At 36.1% G+C, this 20,983-nt stretch overlaps 1 protein-coding gene across 6 annotated transcripts in view; it reads right to left on the reverse strand.

Annotated features, from left to right (window-relative positions):
- RNF214 (ring finger protein 214) overlaps window positions 1-20,944 on the reverse strand; it is a 44,129-nt gene extending 23,185 nt beyond the window's left edge. Inside the window, exons 1-6 of one of the 6 annotated variants that reach the window (XM_015590100.2) lie at window positions 19,519-20,941; window positions 17,338-17,383; window positions 16,873-17,082; window positions 16,132-16,191; window positions 14,030-14,170; window positions 11,390-11,529 (exon numbers count right to left, since the gene is read on the reverse strand). In XM_015590100.2, the coding sequence (XP_015445586.1) occupies window positions 11,390-11,529; window positions 14,030-14,170; window positions 16,132-16,191; window positions 16,873-17,082; window positions 17,338-17,383; window positions 19,519-19,631 (710 nt within the window). In that variant the 5' untranslated portion in view covers window positions 19,632-20,941. Of the gene's footprint in view, window positions 1-11,389; window positions 11,530-14,029; window positions 14,171-16,131; window positions 16,192-16,872; window positions 17,384-19,518 lie in introns of all 6 variants that reach the window. The other 5 variants (XM_015590099.2, XM_015590101.2, XM_015590102.2 and 2 more) reach the window with 5 other exon arrangements.
- Window positions 20,945-20,983: the final 39 nt, after the last annotated feature.

The following is a 20,983-nucleotide window of genomic DNA, read 5'->3' on the forward strand; positions in this document are numbered from 1 at the left end:
ATAGGCAGAGCACAGTGGATTTTTAAGGCAGTGAAAAATACTCTATAATACTATAATTATGAATACATGTCATCACACATTTGTCCAAACCTGTAAAATGTACAACACCAAGAGTGAACCCTAAGGCATGCTAGGGACTTTGTGTAATTATGATATATCAAAGTAGGTTCAACCTTGGTAAAAAAATATACAGTTCTACTGAGTGATGTTGATAATGGAAAGGCTATGCATGTATGGCAGTAGAGGGTATATGGGTAATCCCTACTTCCCTCTTGAATTTGTTGTATACCTAAAGCTGCTCTAAAAATATAGTCTTAAAAAAAGAATGAACTATTGTTAGAGTTCATATCCATCAAAACATACTCAAAAACATGCCAAGTGAAAGAAGCTAGTTATAAATCTCTAGAAAAGATAAGTGTCATCTACAGTAACAGAAAGCAAATCAGTGTTTACCTGAGAATGGGAGAAAGAAAGAACAGTGTCTGAGAAGGAATAAAGGGAACATTTCAAGATAATGGGTATATGCTATACCTTGATAGTGTTAGTGTTTACATGCGTGATCAATTTGTAACATCTCATCAAAATGTAACTTAAAAAATATGCATTTTATTTCATGTACATTGCATCTAAAATTTTTTGATTTTTTAAAAATCTAAGGGATAGCTCTAAGTTTCTACAATTAAGACTATGAAAATTTCTCAAATACTTTACTCAAGAAAATTACAAGGCTTTCTGATATAGCATAAATAGCAGGCATGCAGTTTTCCTTTATGATGCATGTTGCCAGTGAATTTGGGTAACAAATGTATATTCTGGGGGACAAAAGGCCAAATTAAAATAGAATTCTAAAGAATATTCAATGAATTAATATGCCATTTACATAGTAAAAGAGGAGACCTAAATCCAACCATATCAATAATTAAATATAAACAGAACACAGTGTTTAATTAAAAGGCAGCTTGTCAGAATAGATAGAAAGACCAAAATATATGCTGTCTACAAGATGAAAGTAAATGATGGAAAAATATACACCATGTAAAGAGCAAGCATCAGAAGACTGCAGTATCTCTATTAATAGTACATTAAACGCACTTTAACATAGAGACCATGACCAAGATAGAGACATTTCACAATGATAAAGTGACCAATTCACCAAGAACATATAACAATCATAAATGCATATATATCTAACAACACAGTTTCAAAATATAAGAAACAAAGATTGACAGAATTAAGAGGAAAAAGAAAAATCTATAATCATAGAGATATTAATATCACCCTCTTGGCAAGTAATATATTTTTAAAAATCAGAAAAATACAGACCAATGTGCCTCCATAAACATAGATACAAAAATCCTTTAAAAATATTAGGAAGACAAATCCAGCAATATATAAAAACGATTTATCTTGTCCAAGGAGAAAAATCATTTGATAATTTCAATAGATGCAGAAAAATCATTTCACAAAATTAAACACCCATTCATGCTAAGAACTCTCAGAAAATTAGAAATAGAAGAGAACATCCTCAATTTGATAAAGGGCATCTATAAAAATCCTATAGCTATCATCAAACTTAATGGTAAAATATTGGACATTTTCTCCTAAGAGCAGGAATAAGGCAAGGATGTCTATTTTACCCCTCCTATTCAACACCATACTGGAGGCTGTAGCCAGTGCAATAATATTTACAAGAAATGAAAGGCTTAAGATTTGAAAGGAAGAAATAAACCTGTATGTTCACAGAAGCCATGATTTTGTATGTAGAAAATCTTAAGGAACCTATAAACAACTAATACACTAATTTAGAAAAATAGGTGCAATGTTTATAAACAAAAATGAATTGTATTTTTACATACAGCAAGAAGCAATTGGCTATTTTTTAAAAATTTAATTCCACTTAAATAGTGTCAAAGAACATAAAATACTTAGGAATAAATTTCTCTAGAGATTTAAAGAAAGATGTCTACGACCTGTACACTGAAAATTATAAAATGTTGCTAACATAAATTAAAGACCTAAATAAACAAAGGTATATCATTTATGGATTGGAAGATTCAATATTATTAAGATGTCAATTTCCTCCAAGTTGATCTATAGATTCAAGTCAACTGTGTTATCACCAATTTTGTTTTTGTTTTTGTAAAAACTGACAAGCTGCTTCTAAAATATACATATGAAAATGCAAAGGATCTACAATATCCAAAGCAATCAAGAAAAAAAAAGCAGAAGACCTTGCATTATCTAACTTCATGACTTACTATGAAATCTTAAGAATTATGACAGTGTGATTTGGCATAAAGATAAATATAACAATGCAATAGACTAGTAATCAGAAACAGACCTACTATTTATAAAACTGACTCATACTATCATTTGATTTTTGGCAAATACGGCAAGAAATCCAACAGAGAAAGGAAAGTCTCTCAACAAATGGTGCTGGAACTGGATCTCTACATGGAAAAGAATGAGCCTGAACCCCTACTACCACACAGAAAAACTAATCCGAGATAGATCAAAGACATAAAGATAAAAACTAAAATGATAAAGCTTCCATAAGAAAACAAAAGTTTGCTACTTCAGGGTAGACAAAGGTTTCATAGACAGGATAGAGAATGTAATAACTACAGAAGAAAACTTGATAAATTAGATGTCACTGAAATTAAAACTTCGATTCATCAAAAGATGCAATTAAAAAATGAACAGCTAAGTCAGAGAGAAAACTTTCTTAGAACACATAACTGACAAAGGACTTATATTTGGAACATGGAAAGAACTTCTATCATACACTAAAAAAAAGCCAAAAACTCAACCAAAAAAAAAGAAGAAAAAAGAAAAAAGAAGAAAAAAGGCCAAAAATTTGCGCTGGGCACTTTCGCAAAAACAGATACATGAATGGCCAACAAGCACATGGAAAAAGTGAACATTATCATTAGTTATTAGGGGAATGCAAATTAAGGCCACAATGAAATACCACTACACAACCATTTGAATAGCAAGGATATGAATCAACCAGAACTCTCATACATTGTAGGCAGAGTGCAAAATGGTACATCTACTTTGGAAATATATCTGGCCATTTGTTATAAAACTAAACATACATCTACCTTACAATCTAATCTAGCAACTCTACCCCTAGGAATTTATCCAAGAGAAATAAAAGTATATGTTCACCCAAAGGCTTGCACTTGAATGTTCTTAACAGCTTTACTCATAATAGTCAAAATCTGGAAACTGCTACATGCCCCATCAATAGGAAGAATGGCTAAACAAACTATGGTATATTAACAAAAGGAATACTACTCAATAATAAAAAAGATACAACATAAATGAATGTCAAAAGCACTATGTTAAACTAAGAACTGATCTACCATATGATCCAGTGATCCCTCTACTGGGTATTTACCTCAAAGAAAACTCATATCTGAAAAGATATTTGCACACCAATGTTCACAGCAGCATTATTCACAGTGGCCAGGACATGGAAACAACCAAAGTGTCCTACAATAGATGATTGGCTAAAGAAGCTGTGGTACATATATATAATGGAATATTACTTAGCCATAAGGAGAGATGAAATCATGCTAAGCGAAATAAGCTAGACGGAAAAGGTGAAAATCACAATATCACTTACATGTGGAATATAAACCTAAAAGCAATAAATGAACAGGACAAACAAACAGAGACTCATGGACATGGACTATAGAATAGTGGTTAGCAGAGGATAGGGGGTGGAGGAGGAGAGGGGAGGTAGACGGGGTAAAGTGAGTCAAATATGTGGTGACAGAAAGAAATCTAACTATGGGAGGTGAACACACAATGTAAATATATACATGCCTTACTATTAAAGTGTACAGCTGAAACTTATTGGATTTTGTTAACCAATGTCACCATAAAAAAACTAAAAATTAATTTTTTAAAAAAGCACTAGTTAAAGAAAGAAGTCCTACACAAAAGAGCACATTTGTATGATTTTATTTATGTGACATCCTAGAACATGCAGAATTAATCTCTGGTGAAACAATCAGAACAGTGGTTGCCTTTGGGAAAGTGGGGACAGGGACAGACTGAGAAGGTGCATGAGGGAGCTACTGGTTTAATGGTAGTATTCCCTACAACCTTACAGGGTTTGAATAACACAAGTATATAAATTTGTCAAAACTCATCCAATAGTACATTTGAAATTTATGTATTTAACTGCATATACATTTTTACTAAAAAAAAGGAAATGGAAATAATATTTAATGCTAACAATATACATGTTTATGGGTTTAGTGGTAAAATTACTGGAGAATGCAACTTACTCTGATACACATAAAAATAAGATGGATTGATAAATAAAAAGATAAGAGATAGATGGAAAAATATTACTAAAACAAATTTAGCAGAATGTTAATTGTTGAATATAGGTGGTAACTGTTTATGTATATATAGTACTTCCAGCTTCTCCTACTGTTTGAAAATGTTCATAATAATATTGGAGAGAATAAATCCAATAATTTAATTCTCCTGCCTAAAAATCTATTGGTTATACTCAATAATTACCATGGCCTTTATTCAGACCTGGTTCTCATTTACTTCCCAGCAGTTTCTGACTCTTAATCATCTTCTCTCTTTTGAAACCCTATTCTGCTATTCTAAACTGTTTCCCTTTCTTTCTGTGATTATTCTTTTTGCCTTCTCTTCCTCTTTCTACTCCCAAACTGTAGGTGTACCTCAGGGTTCAGAACTGAGCCCTATCCTAAACTTTTCTCCACAGAAAATTCACTTCCATTGTTTCAACTATCACTTCTATGCAGTAAACTCCAACTCAAGACATCACATCTCCTCTGTAATCAAGTCTCCCATTTCCAATTGCCTACTGAGTATTTTAACTTCCATGTTCCACGTCATTATTATTTTAAGCACAAAACTAAGAACTGGAATTCCACTTCCCAATCACTATCCACATGGCAATATAGTTATCCAGGTCAAAACAGCAAAGTTATGTTTTACTTCTTCTTCTATCTTAATCTTTAAAATAATCAAGACATCGATTCCTCCTGAATCCATTTTCTCCTTTTCATTCCATCACCACTAGTCTTATAATGATGCTTTTAAACTAACTATATTGTATAAGAGCTTACTGGTCGATGTCCCAGCCTCTGTCTCTCCCCATAATTCATCCTGCATATTTCTAAAACATCTCTAATTATGAGTCTCTTATTTATATAACTTCTAAGATTTCCTTTATCTAATACATGCCGAACAGAAAAAGTTAAATGAGATATGTTACTTGCTGTGATACCGAATCTCTAAAGATGGATCCTTCCCAATGAATCAGGCCTACTGATGTTCACGTTCTTTGCAGTCCCCTCCAACACTACATCTGGGCTCGTCCTGAGGCTCAGAATGCCACAGAAGTAGCACTGTGCCAGTGCCAAGACTACACCTTATGAAAGCCTGGAAACTTCCATTTTTGTACTCCTGTGAGCTCTGAGCCACCAAGTAAGAAATCTGGCTCCTCTGCTGGAAAGACAATCTAAAGAAGAAAAAGCCCTAAGACAACATGGAGAGAAAGAGTGAGAACAGCTTAGGCATCCCAGTGTTCCAGCCGAGCCCAACCTTCCAAGTATCTCCCAGAAATATGAATGACGCCATCTTGGAGGTTCCAGCCCCAGCTGCCATCTGACTACAACTACAGGAATGACTCCGAAGGAAACTAGCAGAACCATCAGAGACTCAATCAACCCAAAGAATTTTGAGGAATAATAAATTACTCGTTTTAAGACACTAAGTTTTATGATGGTTTTGTTACACAGCAATAATAGAAATACTTGCCCTCAAGAAGCTAACTATATAATGGAGGAAGCATTCAAATGAAAAAAAAAAAAAAGACCATCAGAAGACAGAGGCATACACACCATGCTAGGGTAGTATGAAGGAGCAGTCATCTAAATGGTCAGGGTGCGTGAAGGGGAGGAGTAAGGGCGCATCTGGGAAAGGTTTCTAGGGATGATACAGGCTGAGTTTTCTGTGAGTTCAGGAAAGTGCATGTAGTACTAGGTATAAACCAAAATGGTGGTTTGGGGGAATGGTAAAAGATATAGCTAGGAACATAGACAGGGACTAGGTAACTGAGGGCCTTTTACATTAACCTAAAGAGTCTAAGCTGTTATCCTAAAAACTATATAGAACCATGAAGGATCTTAAGCAATGACATTATCAGAATGGTATCTTAGGAAGACTTCTACAATAGCAGTCCACTATATAAATGAGAAAGGAGGCAGACTGGAGGCAAAGCTTAGCAGCCTACCTCAGTAATCTAGCTGAGGAGAATCTGAACCGACAGTGGCAGAATTAATGAAGAGAAAGGGATAATTAATATTAAGAATCTACAGACCTTGGTAAAAGTAGATGTGGTGTAAAGGGGCTAAGGGAGAGGAAGTTAGGATGGCTCCTAGTTATTCTGCTTAGGCACTGGAGGAGACAGTAGTGCCACTACAGAGAAATGGTAGAAGCGAAAGTGAATTAAAGTCACATACAAGTAGAAAGTTTAGATTCGGACACAAAGACAGGAAGAAAGGTGGATGTGTCTATTGACAGTGAGGAAACTAAAGGAAGTTTTACTTGATGGCCTCTATCTTTCCAGTGAAATAAAAAGTTCCGCTAACATTAAGGAGAGAAATGGTGGAAACGGGAAGTTTAGAAAGAGAGGTAAAAGTTTGAAACAGCCTTCAGAGGAAGAGGGAACCCTGAAAATCAAGGTAATTGTTGGAAGTCATAAATTTATTCTGGCCCCAAGATACACAGTTGTATTATTTTCTCCAGCAGCACTCAGCAGCCAAGGTATAGAGGTCAGGTGACTGACCTGACCAAGACTGGAGTACTACAGAAAAATGAAAAGAAAGAGACATCAGAGAATTTATGTCAATGGTAAGAGAATAATTAAAGTAACGAACCATGAGTCTAGGCTGGCTAAGGAAAAAAAATGCTTCCAGAGAGCTGAAAGACTAGTAGAAAATGGAGTGAGGTCACTGAACAAGAAAGAGGACTTAATATGGTCAAAGTGTAGAATTACTGGGAATGAGACAGAAAGCTGGAAAGACTGAAGGCTCTGGTCAAAATATGGGATGTTGCAACAGCCTGACTCACTGCTATTGCACCTAAGAAACACTAGGTTTACTGATTGCTGGACTATCAGGACTTCAAAGCATACCAATTACATAAACTAACATTTGAGGAGAAATTTCCAAAATCAATCCTATGTTCGTCAAATTCAGTTTAGCATACTCTTGTATCACATCCAAAGTAATGCTTCCAACAATAATTCCCTTGATTTGCTACTTACCACTCTATCATATAAGTTCATCAGGCAATGCTCTGTATTTTTTTTAATACAGAGCATTAAAAAAAAAAAATCATGTTTGATATTGTAGTTTTTTTGTTACTTGTTCTAATCTAGTACTTCTATGAATCAATTGATGATGTCCTTTAAAGCAGCAGTCCCCAACCATTTTGGCACCACAGACAGGTGCTCCTATGAGAATCTAATGCCTGATGATCTGAGGGGGAGCTGAGGCGGTGATGCTAGTGCTGGGGAGTGGCTGCAAATACAGATTAAGCTTCACTTCCTTGCCACTCACCTCCTACTGTGTGGCCTGGTTCTTAAGAGGCAGACGATCAGTACCCGTAAGCGGCCTGGGGGTTGGGGAGCCTGTTTTAAAGTGCAAGCTCAACATCTTTTATTCTGGAAGAGCCCTACTTGCTGCCATTCTTGATTAGTCACAAAGGTAGGGAGCTTAAAAAGAAGTTCTGCCCTAGAAGAGCAATAGTATGGAAGCTTCACTTTTCTAATGCTAGCAATAATCTTGAAGGACGCAAGCCAGGAACTAGATAGTGTTCCCAAAAAACCAAGACAACATCCATGAAAAAGGAGTCAAGTGTCCAGGAAAAAAAAAAATACATGACTAACCTGAAATTTTGATTTGTTTGCTGTTGTTCAAAAGTTCAAAGAAAAATGTTGCAGTGGTGGGGGTAGGTACAGGAATTAGCCCAGCAAAGAATAGGGAGAAAGGCATTGCAGGCAGGGGGCCAACCGGGAGAATAGCAACTGAGCTGTGAGGTGGAGCTCAATTCAGGATGTCTACTTTAAATTTTTAATTACATTAAAATACAAAGTGACTATGTCAAAATAGTACAAAGAACTTAGCAGAATTCTATTAAGTTTATCTTTATATAATATCAATGTGAAATTCTCTTAATTTCCTATCCAGTGATTCAATGAATACTTGTCGAATAATTATGAGATATATAGCTCTGAATGAGTCCTGAAAAAGAACACAAAAGAATAAAATTTATTTTTATAATACACGGAAAAAAAGCTTAGCCTTTACAATAAATGGCCAGCAAAGATACACACGAGTGGAAAAAAAAGTAGAGTACAGTATAAAAATAAGTGCTAAATGGGCAGAGAGCTGTAGAGGTGTTCCGAGGAAGGAGAAACTAGTTCAGGAAGAAATGTGAGGAAGATTTCACAAAGGAGGTAGAATTTAAGTTGAAACTTGTAATATGAGTAAAATAGATAAGACATCTTATAAAAGAACTTCAATTTTCCAAGCTAGAACTATGGGAGTTACTAACTTTTCCCTGCACATCTACCAGTATTGCCCCTAGTGCCCTACAAGCATGTTCACATCTTGCCTTTATTCTAACCTAGGCCCTGACAGATTGGTCTCCTAAAGGATTCTCTACACTACTCCAATCCATTTTTCAACTGCCAAAAAGTCCTCCATCCAAAATGCAGATCTCATCTTTTGTTACTTCTCCTCTCTTAAAATCCTTCAATATATCTTACTATAAGGGGAAAAACCCGTAAGCTCCCTAAGTTTGTATATGAGCCTTTTGTGATCTGGCTTCTGACTACTTTGCTAGCCTCATTCCTCTCCACCTCACAGCTCAGTTGCTATTCTCCCTGTGGGCCCCCTGCCTGCAATGTCTCTTTCCTCTGCCTGGCTAATTCTTCCTAAATCTACCCCACTATTGCAACTTTTTCTTTGAAAGTTTCACACCAAAAAGTTAATAGTACAATGAACATATATGCCCTTCATCTAGATTCACCAGCTGTTACACTTTTGCCACATTTTACTTCTCTCTCTCTCTGACCATCTGAAAATTACAGACGTGAAATTTAACCCTTGAAACTTTAGCAAGTTATTGCTTAAGAGCAACTTCTATATAATCACATAATACCAAAGTCACACCCAAAACATTTAACTGATATTATTACCTAATATGCAGTAGATATTCAAATTTTCCTAATTATTCCAAAATGTCCTTTACAGTTTAACCCAGGATCAAACCAAGGATGATGTATTTGGTGGTCATGTTCCCCCTTATCTTTTAAAAGGACTCAATTTTGGAACCATTTCCTCTGGGAAGCCCTTTCTGACTCCCTCTATCCAGTCTAGGTTACATGCTTCTTCTAAATGTTTCATACCACCATTATCATAGTATCATTGTGCTACTTTGTAATTATCTGATTATTCACCTGTCTGCCCTATTAAACAATAAGCTCTTGGAGGGATTTTTATTCTCTAGATCTATATTGTCTGGCTCATAGTAGGTATTCAATAAAGGTTGGCTGAATGAATGAAAGAGCTGTGAACAAAAAATATGACCATTATTTACTGAACTGTGCCCACCCCCAATTCATATGTTGAAGCCCTAAGCCCCAATGTGACTGTATTTGGAGACAAGGCCTTTAAGTAGGTAAGGAAAGTTAAATGATATCATTAAGAAAAAAAAGATAGGGCTCTGATCCAATAGAACTGGTGTCCCTATATGAAGAAGAGAGACAATAGGAGTGTGCATACAAAGGAAAGGCCATGTGAGAACACTGCGAGAAGGAAGTTGTGTCTGTAAGCCAAGAGGAGAGGTCTCACCAGAAACCAGCCTTGCCAGCATCTTGATCTTGAACTTCAAGCCTGTGGAACCGTGAGAAGATAAATTTCTGCTGTTTAAGCCACCCAGTGTGCAGTACTATTATGGCAGCCTGAGCAGAAAATAAAATGACCAGAATCTTTGTACCCACAGTTTCTATGGATAATGGAATGCTAAACAAAACCTATGCTAGAACAAAGATACACACAGAACGCTTCTTCCTCTACTTCTAGAAAAATGAATCCCACATTTAACAGAAAGTATGACAGAAAGCATCATTCTTGACACCCATGACATACCTAAAAAAACCCAGCTGGATCTTTAAGACTACAGCAGTAAATTTGTTAGTATCAATCATCACTTGTAGCTACCCGATCAAATGGTAAGAAGATATCAAACATCAAAAGGAAATCTTTCATGAAGCTTAGAGTAAAATTACAGACTCACCTTCCCAACTTCTGTTCTTTAAATTTTTTTCTGCTAAGCTGTTTACATGTACCTGTCTATGCTTCATCTTTCCCAGATAGACTGTGAAGATGATTAACAAGGGCCATGCTGTTGATGTTGAGTGGTAATGGTGGTAGCTGTTTTGATCGATAATAAAGCCTAGGAGTGTTCTGCTCCTAGTACATTCTTCATAATTGCTAACATATGAATCATCATGGACAACTGAGCAATCATTATCACTAGATTCTCAACAGAAAAAGTGATTGGTCTTGAGGCCCTCTCCCAAACATTCTCAGTCATGTTGCCCTTTGACACTTATCATCTTTCATACTTGTTGCCCTTTGACACTTATCATCTTTTCATACTTGAAGAATGACTCAGCAACTGAGTTTGCTACTTTTCACTTAACTCTGATACAGTAGCAAGCCAAGGTTTGCTTGAAAAACAAAAATGCACTTCAGTAAAATTTAAATAAAATCATCACAGTATTCACAGCTATTTTGATTTCCAAACAGTTCCCATTAAGAAACTTGGAAAATTTTTAAATTTGATTAAATTCTATGACCACTTTGGTCTTGCTACAGTACCCAGAAGAGGATACAGATCCACTAAATAATTCTTCCCAAACAACTTACAATGTTACTGTTTGAAGTTTGCTTTTGGTGCTGAATACCATAACTATAATCAAAGTATTCTCATAGCCTAAACTTTTAAAAAAATCAGGTTATAAAGCAAGTAAAATAGATGTTAGATGCATATCAAAAAAAATTTTTTATATCAAAATCTTGATCAAACTTGAGACCCAACAATTATCTGCTATTATTTCAAAGTATTAATGAATCTCTGAAATTTTCTTTACTGAACCTAACATAGGGTGCTGAAAACCTAAAATCGCTGGGAGGTTTTTATTTGTGCATTTTCAAATAAAAATTAGACTGAAAGAAAAACTAGGAACACAAACAGGACTGGCCCTTATGCACATACATGTACACATCGGGTTTTTATTCTCAACAGCATCATTTACCTTCTGCCCTTCTCACAAAGTTTCTCAATTTCAGCTTTCAGATCCTGTTCCTTCTGCAAAAACTCCTTCTTTTCTTTCTCTATCTTCTTCTTTGTTTCTTCTCGCTTTATTGTTACATCCTGGATAGCCTTTAATATCTCCTGAGTCCCACACAATTACAGTCACACAAAAATAAAGAAGGAAATAGATTAGTTCTTTCAGTCTGAAGGTTATTTTCAACTATTACAAATGAACATACTGACTTTAGTAAATTCAAATTGAATTTAAGAGAATCTTGTTGATGAGTAGCTCCAAAAACTAGAATTTAGATGTAAGAAAGAAAGTTACAAAAAAGCAGATTTCAATGCAACAGGAGAAAGAATTTCTAACAATCACAACTGTTGAAAAATGGAATGTACCACCTTGTGAAGCAGTAAGCTCTCCATTACTGGTGTTCAAATAAAGGCTGAATGAACACCTGCCAAGAAAGGCACTCTTGCACTGGGTAGGAGTTTGTTACTTCCAACAAATATGGTCCTGTTTTGTTTTGATCTGGTTCTACTTTATTATTTGTGAGGTTTTTTTTTTTTTTTTACTATTTAACAAAATTATATTTATATATTTTCATAGTAGGAAGTCGAATAAAAAAGTGATAAAGTTAAGTCACCCCCTAATTCATACCATTTCCACCCACAAAGTAATCAATGTGTTAACTGTTTTGTACTTTCACATCTTTTTCCATTCACACACATATACAGGTATACTTCTATCATGAACTTCATTGCTTTTTGTTTTTTTAAACAAGGTCATTTTATATACATTCTGCATCCTGCTTTTTGTACTTGACATGAATATACTGTCAATAGTTCTAACTCAAAAACAGCTAACATTATGTGTATATAAACAATTTATCCAACCATTCTCTGTTAAGAGTCCATCAGGTTGATTCCAGTTTTTTTATAACTATAAACAATACCGTAATAAAGACTCTAGATGTCTACACTTTCATACAAAAACTTTTACTTCTGCAGAATAGACTCTTAATAATGAGATTACTAAGTCACAGTAAATGTACATTTTAAATTTTAACTGACAATTCCTAATAACTTTTCCAAAAAGGATGTTACAATTCAAACTCCTACCAATGTCTGAAGAGAGTTCATTTTTTCCATACTCTTAACAACTTATTTCATTTTTGCCAATCTCTTGGGGGAGGAGAAATAGTATCTAATATTTGTAATGAGCGTTTCCCTAACTCACATTCTTTACTGTTTTCAGTGTCTCCTCCAACTAGAATAAGCATTCAACAAAGGCAAAGACTGTGTTTTGTTCACCACTAAACCTTCAGAGCCTAAATCAGGAACTCAAAATATATTTGCTAAATGAATGAGTGAATGAATACTAGTGAGGCTGAGCTTCTTTTCATATATTTATTACCCATTTGCTTTTCCTTTTTTGTGAATTACTGTTTATACATTCCGCATCCTGCTTTTTTTACTTGACCTAAACATACTGTCGATAGTTCTAATTCAAGAATGTAACTGTTATAGGCAAAAGAGTAGTCTCCCCTCCTTCAAAATATGTCCACATTCTAATCCCTGGAACCTGTGAATATGTTACCTTCCATGGGAAAAGAGACTTTGCAGATGTGATTAAGGTAAAGATTTTGATATTGAGAAGATAATCCTGGATTATCTGGGTGGGCCCAATCTAATCATAACATGGGTCTTTAAAAATAGAGAACCATTTCTAATTGTGATCAGAGGAAGGTGCGATTAGGGAAAGGTGGTCGGAGATGCCACATTGCTGACTTTGAAGATGGAGAAGAGGGCCACGAGGCAAGGAATGCAAACAGCCTCTAGAAGCTGGAAATGCAGAGTATTCCCTAGAGCTTCCTCCTGCCAATACCTAGATTTTCACCCAATGAAACCCATGTTGGACTTCTGACCTACAGATATGTAAGACAATAAATCTGTGTTGTTTTAAGCCACTAAATTCATGGCAATTTGTTACCACAGCAATAGAGAACTAATATAATAACCTTTCGTGGTTTTTCTCTTGATTGACTTTTACCATGAATTTTTAGGAATCTCAGAATGTCATGGATAATAAACTCTGCATCAGATAGATTACAAATATATTCTCTCATTCTAACATTGATCCTTTTTACTGCTTTTTGCATAATTTGGAATATCAAAAGTTGTTAATTATATGTAGTGAAATTGATTAAATTTGTTTTGACTTCTGGGTTTTCTGCCAGGCTTCAAATGACCTCTTACAACTTGAGGTTTTATAAATATTCTTCTATATAGATTTTCTTCTAATTTAAAATATTTTTCGTTTTTATATGTAGATTTTTAATCTACCTAGAACTGTATTTTTTAATATAATGTGATATGAGTCTAACCAAATGATTTTCTAGGTAGACAGTCAATTACATCACCAAACTATATTAAATAAATAATCCTTTCTTGCTGAACTAAAACAGAAGCGAGAATTTGAACAAGATGCCCTCAAAGGTTCTTTTTACTCTTAAAATTCTGTGATAACCATTAAAAACTTAAATATTGCTTTTCTAATTTTATTAATTTGGAAACAAAATTAAAGTTAGGTTAGGGACTGTGGCTTTACTTATTGACAATTTTAACATAGGCAGAATACCTGGTGATTCTTCATTTCCTCTTCTCTCCTTTGTTGAAGTTGCTTTAATTGCACTTGAAGCTGATTCTCTACTTGCCTCTGCTTATCCAAAACCTCCTGATAACGTTCCTTCAACAGAGTTCTCTCTGTCATCATTTTATCCTATTGATAACAGAAGAAAAGTGTAATTCCCAAATTTAATTGCAAGAAACATTCACCAGGTGCCTGTTCATGACACTGTGCAAAGCTCTACGGCTACAGTGCCTAATACTGCAACTACTACCCATGTGGCTATATAAACTAATTAAAATAAGAAAATTTAAATTCCAGCCTCTCAGCCAATTAGCCACATTCCAAATGCTAAGTAGCTACATGTGACAAGTGGCTACCATATTGGACAGCACAGATATGGAGCATTGCTATCATTACAGGAAGTTCTTTTGTACGACACTGCAGGGACTGGCAACCTATGGCCAAATCCAGCCACAGCTTGTTTTTATAAATACAAGTTTTATAGGAACAGAGTTAACAGCCAATGGCTTACAAGCTGTTTTCACACTACAACAGCAGAGTCGAGAGGTTACAACAGAGCCCATATAGCCCACAAAGCCTAAGATATTTATTAACCAACCCTTTAGACAAAAAGTTTGCCAATCCCTGCTCTAGGGAAGAAGGAGGCATTCATCATCCACAAAGAGAAAGAAGAAAATCGGCAAAAACAAAGAATAGATCATTTACCAAAATGCATCCAGAAATAGGATTTCTTAGTGGTCATTAGCTCTGAAAACGGACAGACCCACAAAGAGGTCTGGGGAACTTACAATTCAGATTGAACAAATTGGCAAGGAGTAGAAGGATCACAATTCAGCTCTGCCTCCCTCATATCAGTAAATCAAGAAAAGCAATGGTTACCTTTCAAAGAGATACTAAAACTTAAAGAGGGTCAATTTAAAACACATTTGGTACATGGTAGCCCAAGTAAAATGTAATGTGAGAACATTAAACTGACTTTTTTCATTAAAAAATAACTATTTTCAAAGAAAAGGTTTTAGAAGTGGATAAGGGAAAACATCAAATTTTGATAATAAAAAATAAGCCCTCAAGATGGGACTTCAGCTTTGGGATAAGCTAGTCCTTAGTCTATGTATGAAAATGTGATTAAGGCTCCCCAAACAGATGACTCCTCAGTATTACATCTTTACAGCGATTCTGAAACTGGGTCTTTGAATGGGCCTAGAGATCTTTGAACACTCTGAAATTGGGGTGTGTGCATTCTTGAGTATGTGTATAAATCTTTTTGAGATGAGAATTCAAAGTTTTCAAAAGATTCTGAAAGAGAACCCTAACCCAAGAAAAGTTAAAGAAAAGTTAAGACCCAATAAATGAAACTAACAGATTAGAGAATTCTTTTTATTTAACCATAGGTCTTTCCCTTTACTTCCTTATGGTATCTTCTCTGCTCATGATGATTCATTAGAAAAACAGGATGAGAAAAAAACAATGGTCTCATGGAAAGAAGTCTTAAGGTACATACTATTATTATAAGTAGATAATTTAAAGGCAAAAAGTAAATTACTTGATTCAATCCATCTCATCTTAACAAGCCAAAGGGCTGTTATATATTGTTTTATCAGTGGCTAATTTCCAAGCACAAGGAGTCACAATTTCAAATGCAGGCAGTGGACAATTACCATGAATGCGTGAAAAGGGTAGCAAATAAAACAGGAGCCAAGTTTCTTGTATTGCCACTACGCCTAACACCTACCTAGTCCTACTGCCTTTTGAAAAGATTGTGGACCACACCACGACCCAAAAGAACCCAGCCAAATAAAACAAAACTTTGGGCCTCTTTTGGCCCAATTGCTTGCCAGTTTCTACTCCTGCCTCGGACTGATACTAAAGTATATTTTTAACTTCTTAATTGGCCCCTTCAATTGCTATATAGTCATCCAAACCACACCTTAGACAAAAATAAATACTCTATGTAAAGTGTTTAGTGTAAGTGGTCAAGAAAAGATTTCTTCCTTCCCTGGAGGTTCCTGTACCTGTTGCAACTGAGGAATGATCCTAGATCTTCAGCATTCATGATATCATATATCAACCATGACAGTTTAAGTACTTACCAGATTCTTTTCAATATCTTGATCTGTGTTTACCTCTGAATCAGCTGTCTTAAAGTCAGTCTATAAAGAAAGAAACAATTATACTCAGAACTGTTCAGTGACATTTTAAAAGGAAAAAATTACTCTAATACATCTACCTAGAAATCTGCCACAAGTAACTAGCAAGCTACCTCTGGCTTCATACCAAGAAAAGCACTGACTGTAGTTCTGACTAATAGACACTGGCATCCATACTGGAGTAAGCATGTATCCCACAAAATAACTTGAACAAGACCCAACAATGAATGGAGAGGCAGCCTCAAGTCTGAGATAAGATTTCGCTTTTTACAACCTATGGTTCCCATCCTTCCTCCTACAACAAAGCACACCAGTCACTAGAAGGCAGGATACACTGTACTTCTAAGATGTAGGTCAGAGAATTAACAAGGATTTCTCCTGCAAAGACCAAGATGGGAAATATGAATGCTAATGATTTACACTCATCAATTACTCAGTGAGAGATAATATGTAGATCATAAAGTTCCTAGTCACCACAATTAGACAATGGCTCCTGGCTTTATTATTTATCAAACATCAGGATGAGGTCATCACATAGCACTATATGGAAATAGTATCGCAGGTGCCAGTAAAAAAACGAGAAGGTAGTTTTCTACCAACCATGAAGAAATGTCTCCTACCCTCAAAAAAAACAAACAAAAAAAGCCCAAATTCCATTTGAATAGTAGAAACTTGATACTTGACCTGTACAGCAATGTTCTGAGAAAGCTTCAGGGAAGAGCTATCCTGATCATCATCCTGATCCACTCTGACTCCTTCAACCCCATTTGCTGGAGGTACTACAGGTCGGAAATCCAAGCCTGTGTCCCTGCTACCTTCCTTTAGGATGGACGCTTGTGGGGATTTCTCTTCAGAGCAATTCCCGGAGGCAAGCTGCTTTGTATGGCACCCTGCCTTAAGAGACCGAGTGACAGGATGGAGGCTCTCCTGGAGGCATGTGTCCCCCTCCTCTCCTGCTGTGTTGGCCACGTCCTTCAAATCAGACTGAGACCCACCGCCAGAAAGACAAAGGGTTGTGGCTATCAAGTTTTCTGCTAAAACCGCCCGGTGCGCTGCTGAAGTGTCACCTGCTGACGGACCAGGATTCTGCTCTGGTTGTTCCAAATGGACATTTCTGTTATTCTCCTTGGTTATCGTTTGGCTACTTACACTCGACAGAGGTGAGTTCTTGTGCTTCTGTGCAGGGTCTTTGGGGCTATCAAAAACATAAGATAAAAGGTTTCTCTCTTCACATCTTAAAGAGGATTAAACATATAATACTTTTAACATAACCACTAAAAGAATAAAACTAGACCATATAAGCCCCCCAAATTATCAGAATGAAAGGGAACTTAGTTTTTATCTAGTAATGTTTACCTCACATGCAGGGAGTATAGCTTGATATTTATAAGAATCTGGGTTCTGAAGACAGTCTATAGTAAATGACCACATGTAATGACTCTCAAGATTCAAAAAAATTTTTAGGCCAATATGAATAACTAAGGAAACAAATGAGATAGTCTAATGCTAGTGAGAATCTTTCATTTAGTTGCATGTGTTAATTTAGTTACACATAATATTTTACTAAAATATTAATTCAGAAATAGTTTTTATTCTACTCTGTTTCACAAAAATAATTTTCACTCAAACTAATTATATATAACTTTGATCAGAACCACTTCTTAGGTTCTTTCAACAGTTTTCCAGAGCATAGCATCTTTACTTCAAGTGGTCTGAAGTACAGACAATTCTGAATTCAAAATTCAAGCTGTCACTAAAAATTCTAACCGAGACAAGTCAGACAACATTGGGATAGTTGTTTTACTGTTTAGCACAGGCTTAACACATTGGTTTTTAAAGAGATCTTTAAAACCTATTTACAATGACATCCAATATTCACAACTGTAAGTATTTCACCCAGGAATAATAACTGAATCTGTGTTAAACTTCTTTATCTTTTTTAAACTGATTTTGTCAACTCGTTAAGCATGGCAAACTAGCACTGACTGAGGCTTCAGGTCACTGTGCCTTTCTTTCCTCAATAACACCTATTCAAAATATAACAACTGAGATAGCATCCTGTGAAAAAAAGTTTTATAAATACTCTGTGCTGATTCCTTGCTGGGAGTTGAGGGGTTGGGGGGACACCTAATTACAAATTTGGACATAGTACCTGGATGTGAATCCTGACTCTGCTCTTTACTAGTTGTTTAACTCTGGGCAAGTAACTTAACTTCATTTATAAAACAGAAGTAATATTACCTACCTTATAGGATTATTTTGAGGATTATATGATAATGCATAAGAAGTTACTTAGCACAGTGCCTGGCACATAATAAACGCTCAATAAACCTTAGCTGATATTATTACTAATAGTATGTGGCTGATTTTATTTATAAAATGAAGATCCAAGTTTGTAGTTAGGCTTACTTAACATTTTTCTCCACTACCCATTCACTAACAAACTTCTCTCTATTTAAACAAATATTTATTAAATACTCTGGAGTCAGACAAGCCTGGGTTCAAACCCTGACTCCAATACAGCTTGGTAATCTTCGGCAAGTTACTAATTTCTTCATGTTTGTTTCCTCACCTGTAAATGGGAATAATGTTAGCACTTACCTTCTGGGATTGTCATAAGGATTAAGAGTTTCTATAAAGCTGTAAGTACAGTGTTACCTATTGTATTAAGTCCTAGGTACTCTAGAAATAAGTTGAGGTAGAATATATAGTCAATTTAATACAACATTGTACATAACAATGTGTCAAGCACTATAAGATGCAAGCTTGGGAAATCATAATTCCTGCCTTCAAAAGTTCAGATGGAAGACAAAATATATATATAAAGTGGTAAGTCTTATTACCAAAGCTATCCATTTATCTATAGACAGACACGTAAACACAAACATACATATATGTATGCATATATACATATTGTATATTCATTTTACTATATTTATGTGTAATACATATACATACAGATATTAATCTGTGTGTACATAACAGATGTATATCTGTATGTATATATATTACACATAAACATGTAATAAAATGAATATACAATCCATGTAGGATAGAGTAGGGAAATATCTGCATTTTTGGATGCGTTTGACCACCTGTATTGTAATCTATTTATTCAACAAACATTTAGCATGTCTGCTGAGTGTCAGATGCTATCTTAAGTATTAAAAATACAAATATAGATCAGACGGTCTACCTTTAAAAAACTTAATCTAGTGTACTGCCACTAGAGTCAAAAAAGAGGAAAGATCGGCTATACGTCCAAAAGAAACCCAGTTCGAAAGCCCATTACTCAAACGAAATCTTCCCAGCCAAGAATCCACACATTACCTTAGACCATCTAGGAGATCTTCCTCTGATTTGGAAGCACATAAACTGGAAGAGGATTCCGGAGGACTGGGGGCATTGGCCACGACGCCAGCTACTTCAGACGCGGCCATCATGCTCTGTGCATTCAGAAACAAATTACAGGCTACAAGTTCCAAATTCTTAAAACAAATGTCTTTCCCCCTCAAAAGGTCAACACAACAGAGTTGTTCCAGAAAAGAAACACAAAGTTGGGCTCCAGGAGAAAACACCTAAGAGTATTCTAAAGTAGGGCATTAATACAGCCATTGTATGCAGTTAAGTAGTTCCCAATAGACATCGATCCTCAGGAATCACCATATTTATACAAATATCTAGGGGTCTGCACAAAGCTTTTCAACTTTTGGCAGAAATGCCGTAATTTACAGTAGACTAATCTGTGAGAATCTTTCAAACGATCCAGATACTTACCTTACCTAACGCATTTTTTTTTTTTTGCCATAGTATCAACAATATCCTGTTTTTAAATCACTTTATGGCATTCTTCATTAGTTTTAGAAGTTGTGAGGAAGTGTTTGCATGTGAGAGAAAAAAGCAATATTATATTGGGCAATCCAAGTATCTTTTACTATCAGTGTGCATCCCACTAATGAAAAACTTTTGATAAGCACTGACTGAAGAAAGTAGACTCTATAGATACTACAAGGGAGTATGACAATCTTGGTTACGCTAGTATGAAAATGAGCTGAAAAACAGGGTAATCCAAGTAAAGGAACTGGGAGATTACTTTCTTACATCAAAAAGTCATCCTTTATGTTTCAGGACAAACTCATGGCTTTCTATGGTGATGAGAAAGAAAAAATATATCGGGGGGGGGCGGAGTGTAACACAGGGTTAGTTTAAATTCTTGTTTTGATTTTAGTAGTAGTATAGGTACACTCTTGAACCTTCGAGAACGCATAGGGCAAGAATGCATAGGACACTGGTCTTTGTCAACACTTCAACAACAGGCCAGAGACCCCCGTGCCTCAGTTTCCCCCATTATACAAAGCTCGTCGGAGAAAATGGACCCCAAGTTGCCATTACTGCTCCCTCAAGTGCAAACATCCTGCCCCAACAGAGCCCATGGGACAGGGTAAATAAAACGACAAGGCATGGGTCATACATGCAGCTCTGCGCTACAGAGCCCAAAAGGTCGGCGGCAGGTACATCGGGCTGCGGGCTGCGGGCTGCGGCGTGGGGTGGAAAATCAAACGTGCCGAGGAAAGCACCGCATCGTAACTCGGCGGCGACCACCAGCTAGGCGGCGAGACAGGGCCTCAGGGGTTGAACAGGAGCAAGGTGGTGGTGGTGGGGGGGGAATGGACGCGAAGGGGACAATGGGGGTTAGCAGCACCGAGTGGACACGGCTGCCTTCTACCAGAAGACTAGCTAAGCTGGCCGCTCCCGCCAGCCAGAGCCCCTATGCACCTTCCCCTCGGCCCGCCGA

This window comes from Pteropus alecto, unplaced genomic scaffold, assembly GCF_000325575.1.
Source record: "Pteropus alecto unplaced genomic scaffold, ASM32557v1 scaffold224, whole genome shotgun sequence".
Lineage (NCBI taxonomy): Eukaryota > Metazoa > Chordata > Mammalia > Chiroptera > Pteropodidae > Pteropus > Pteropus alecto.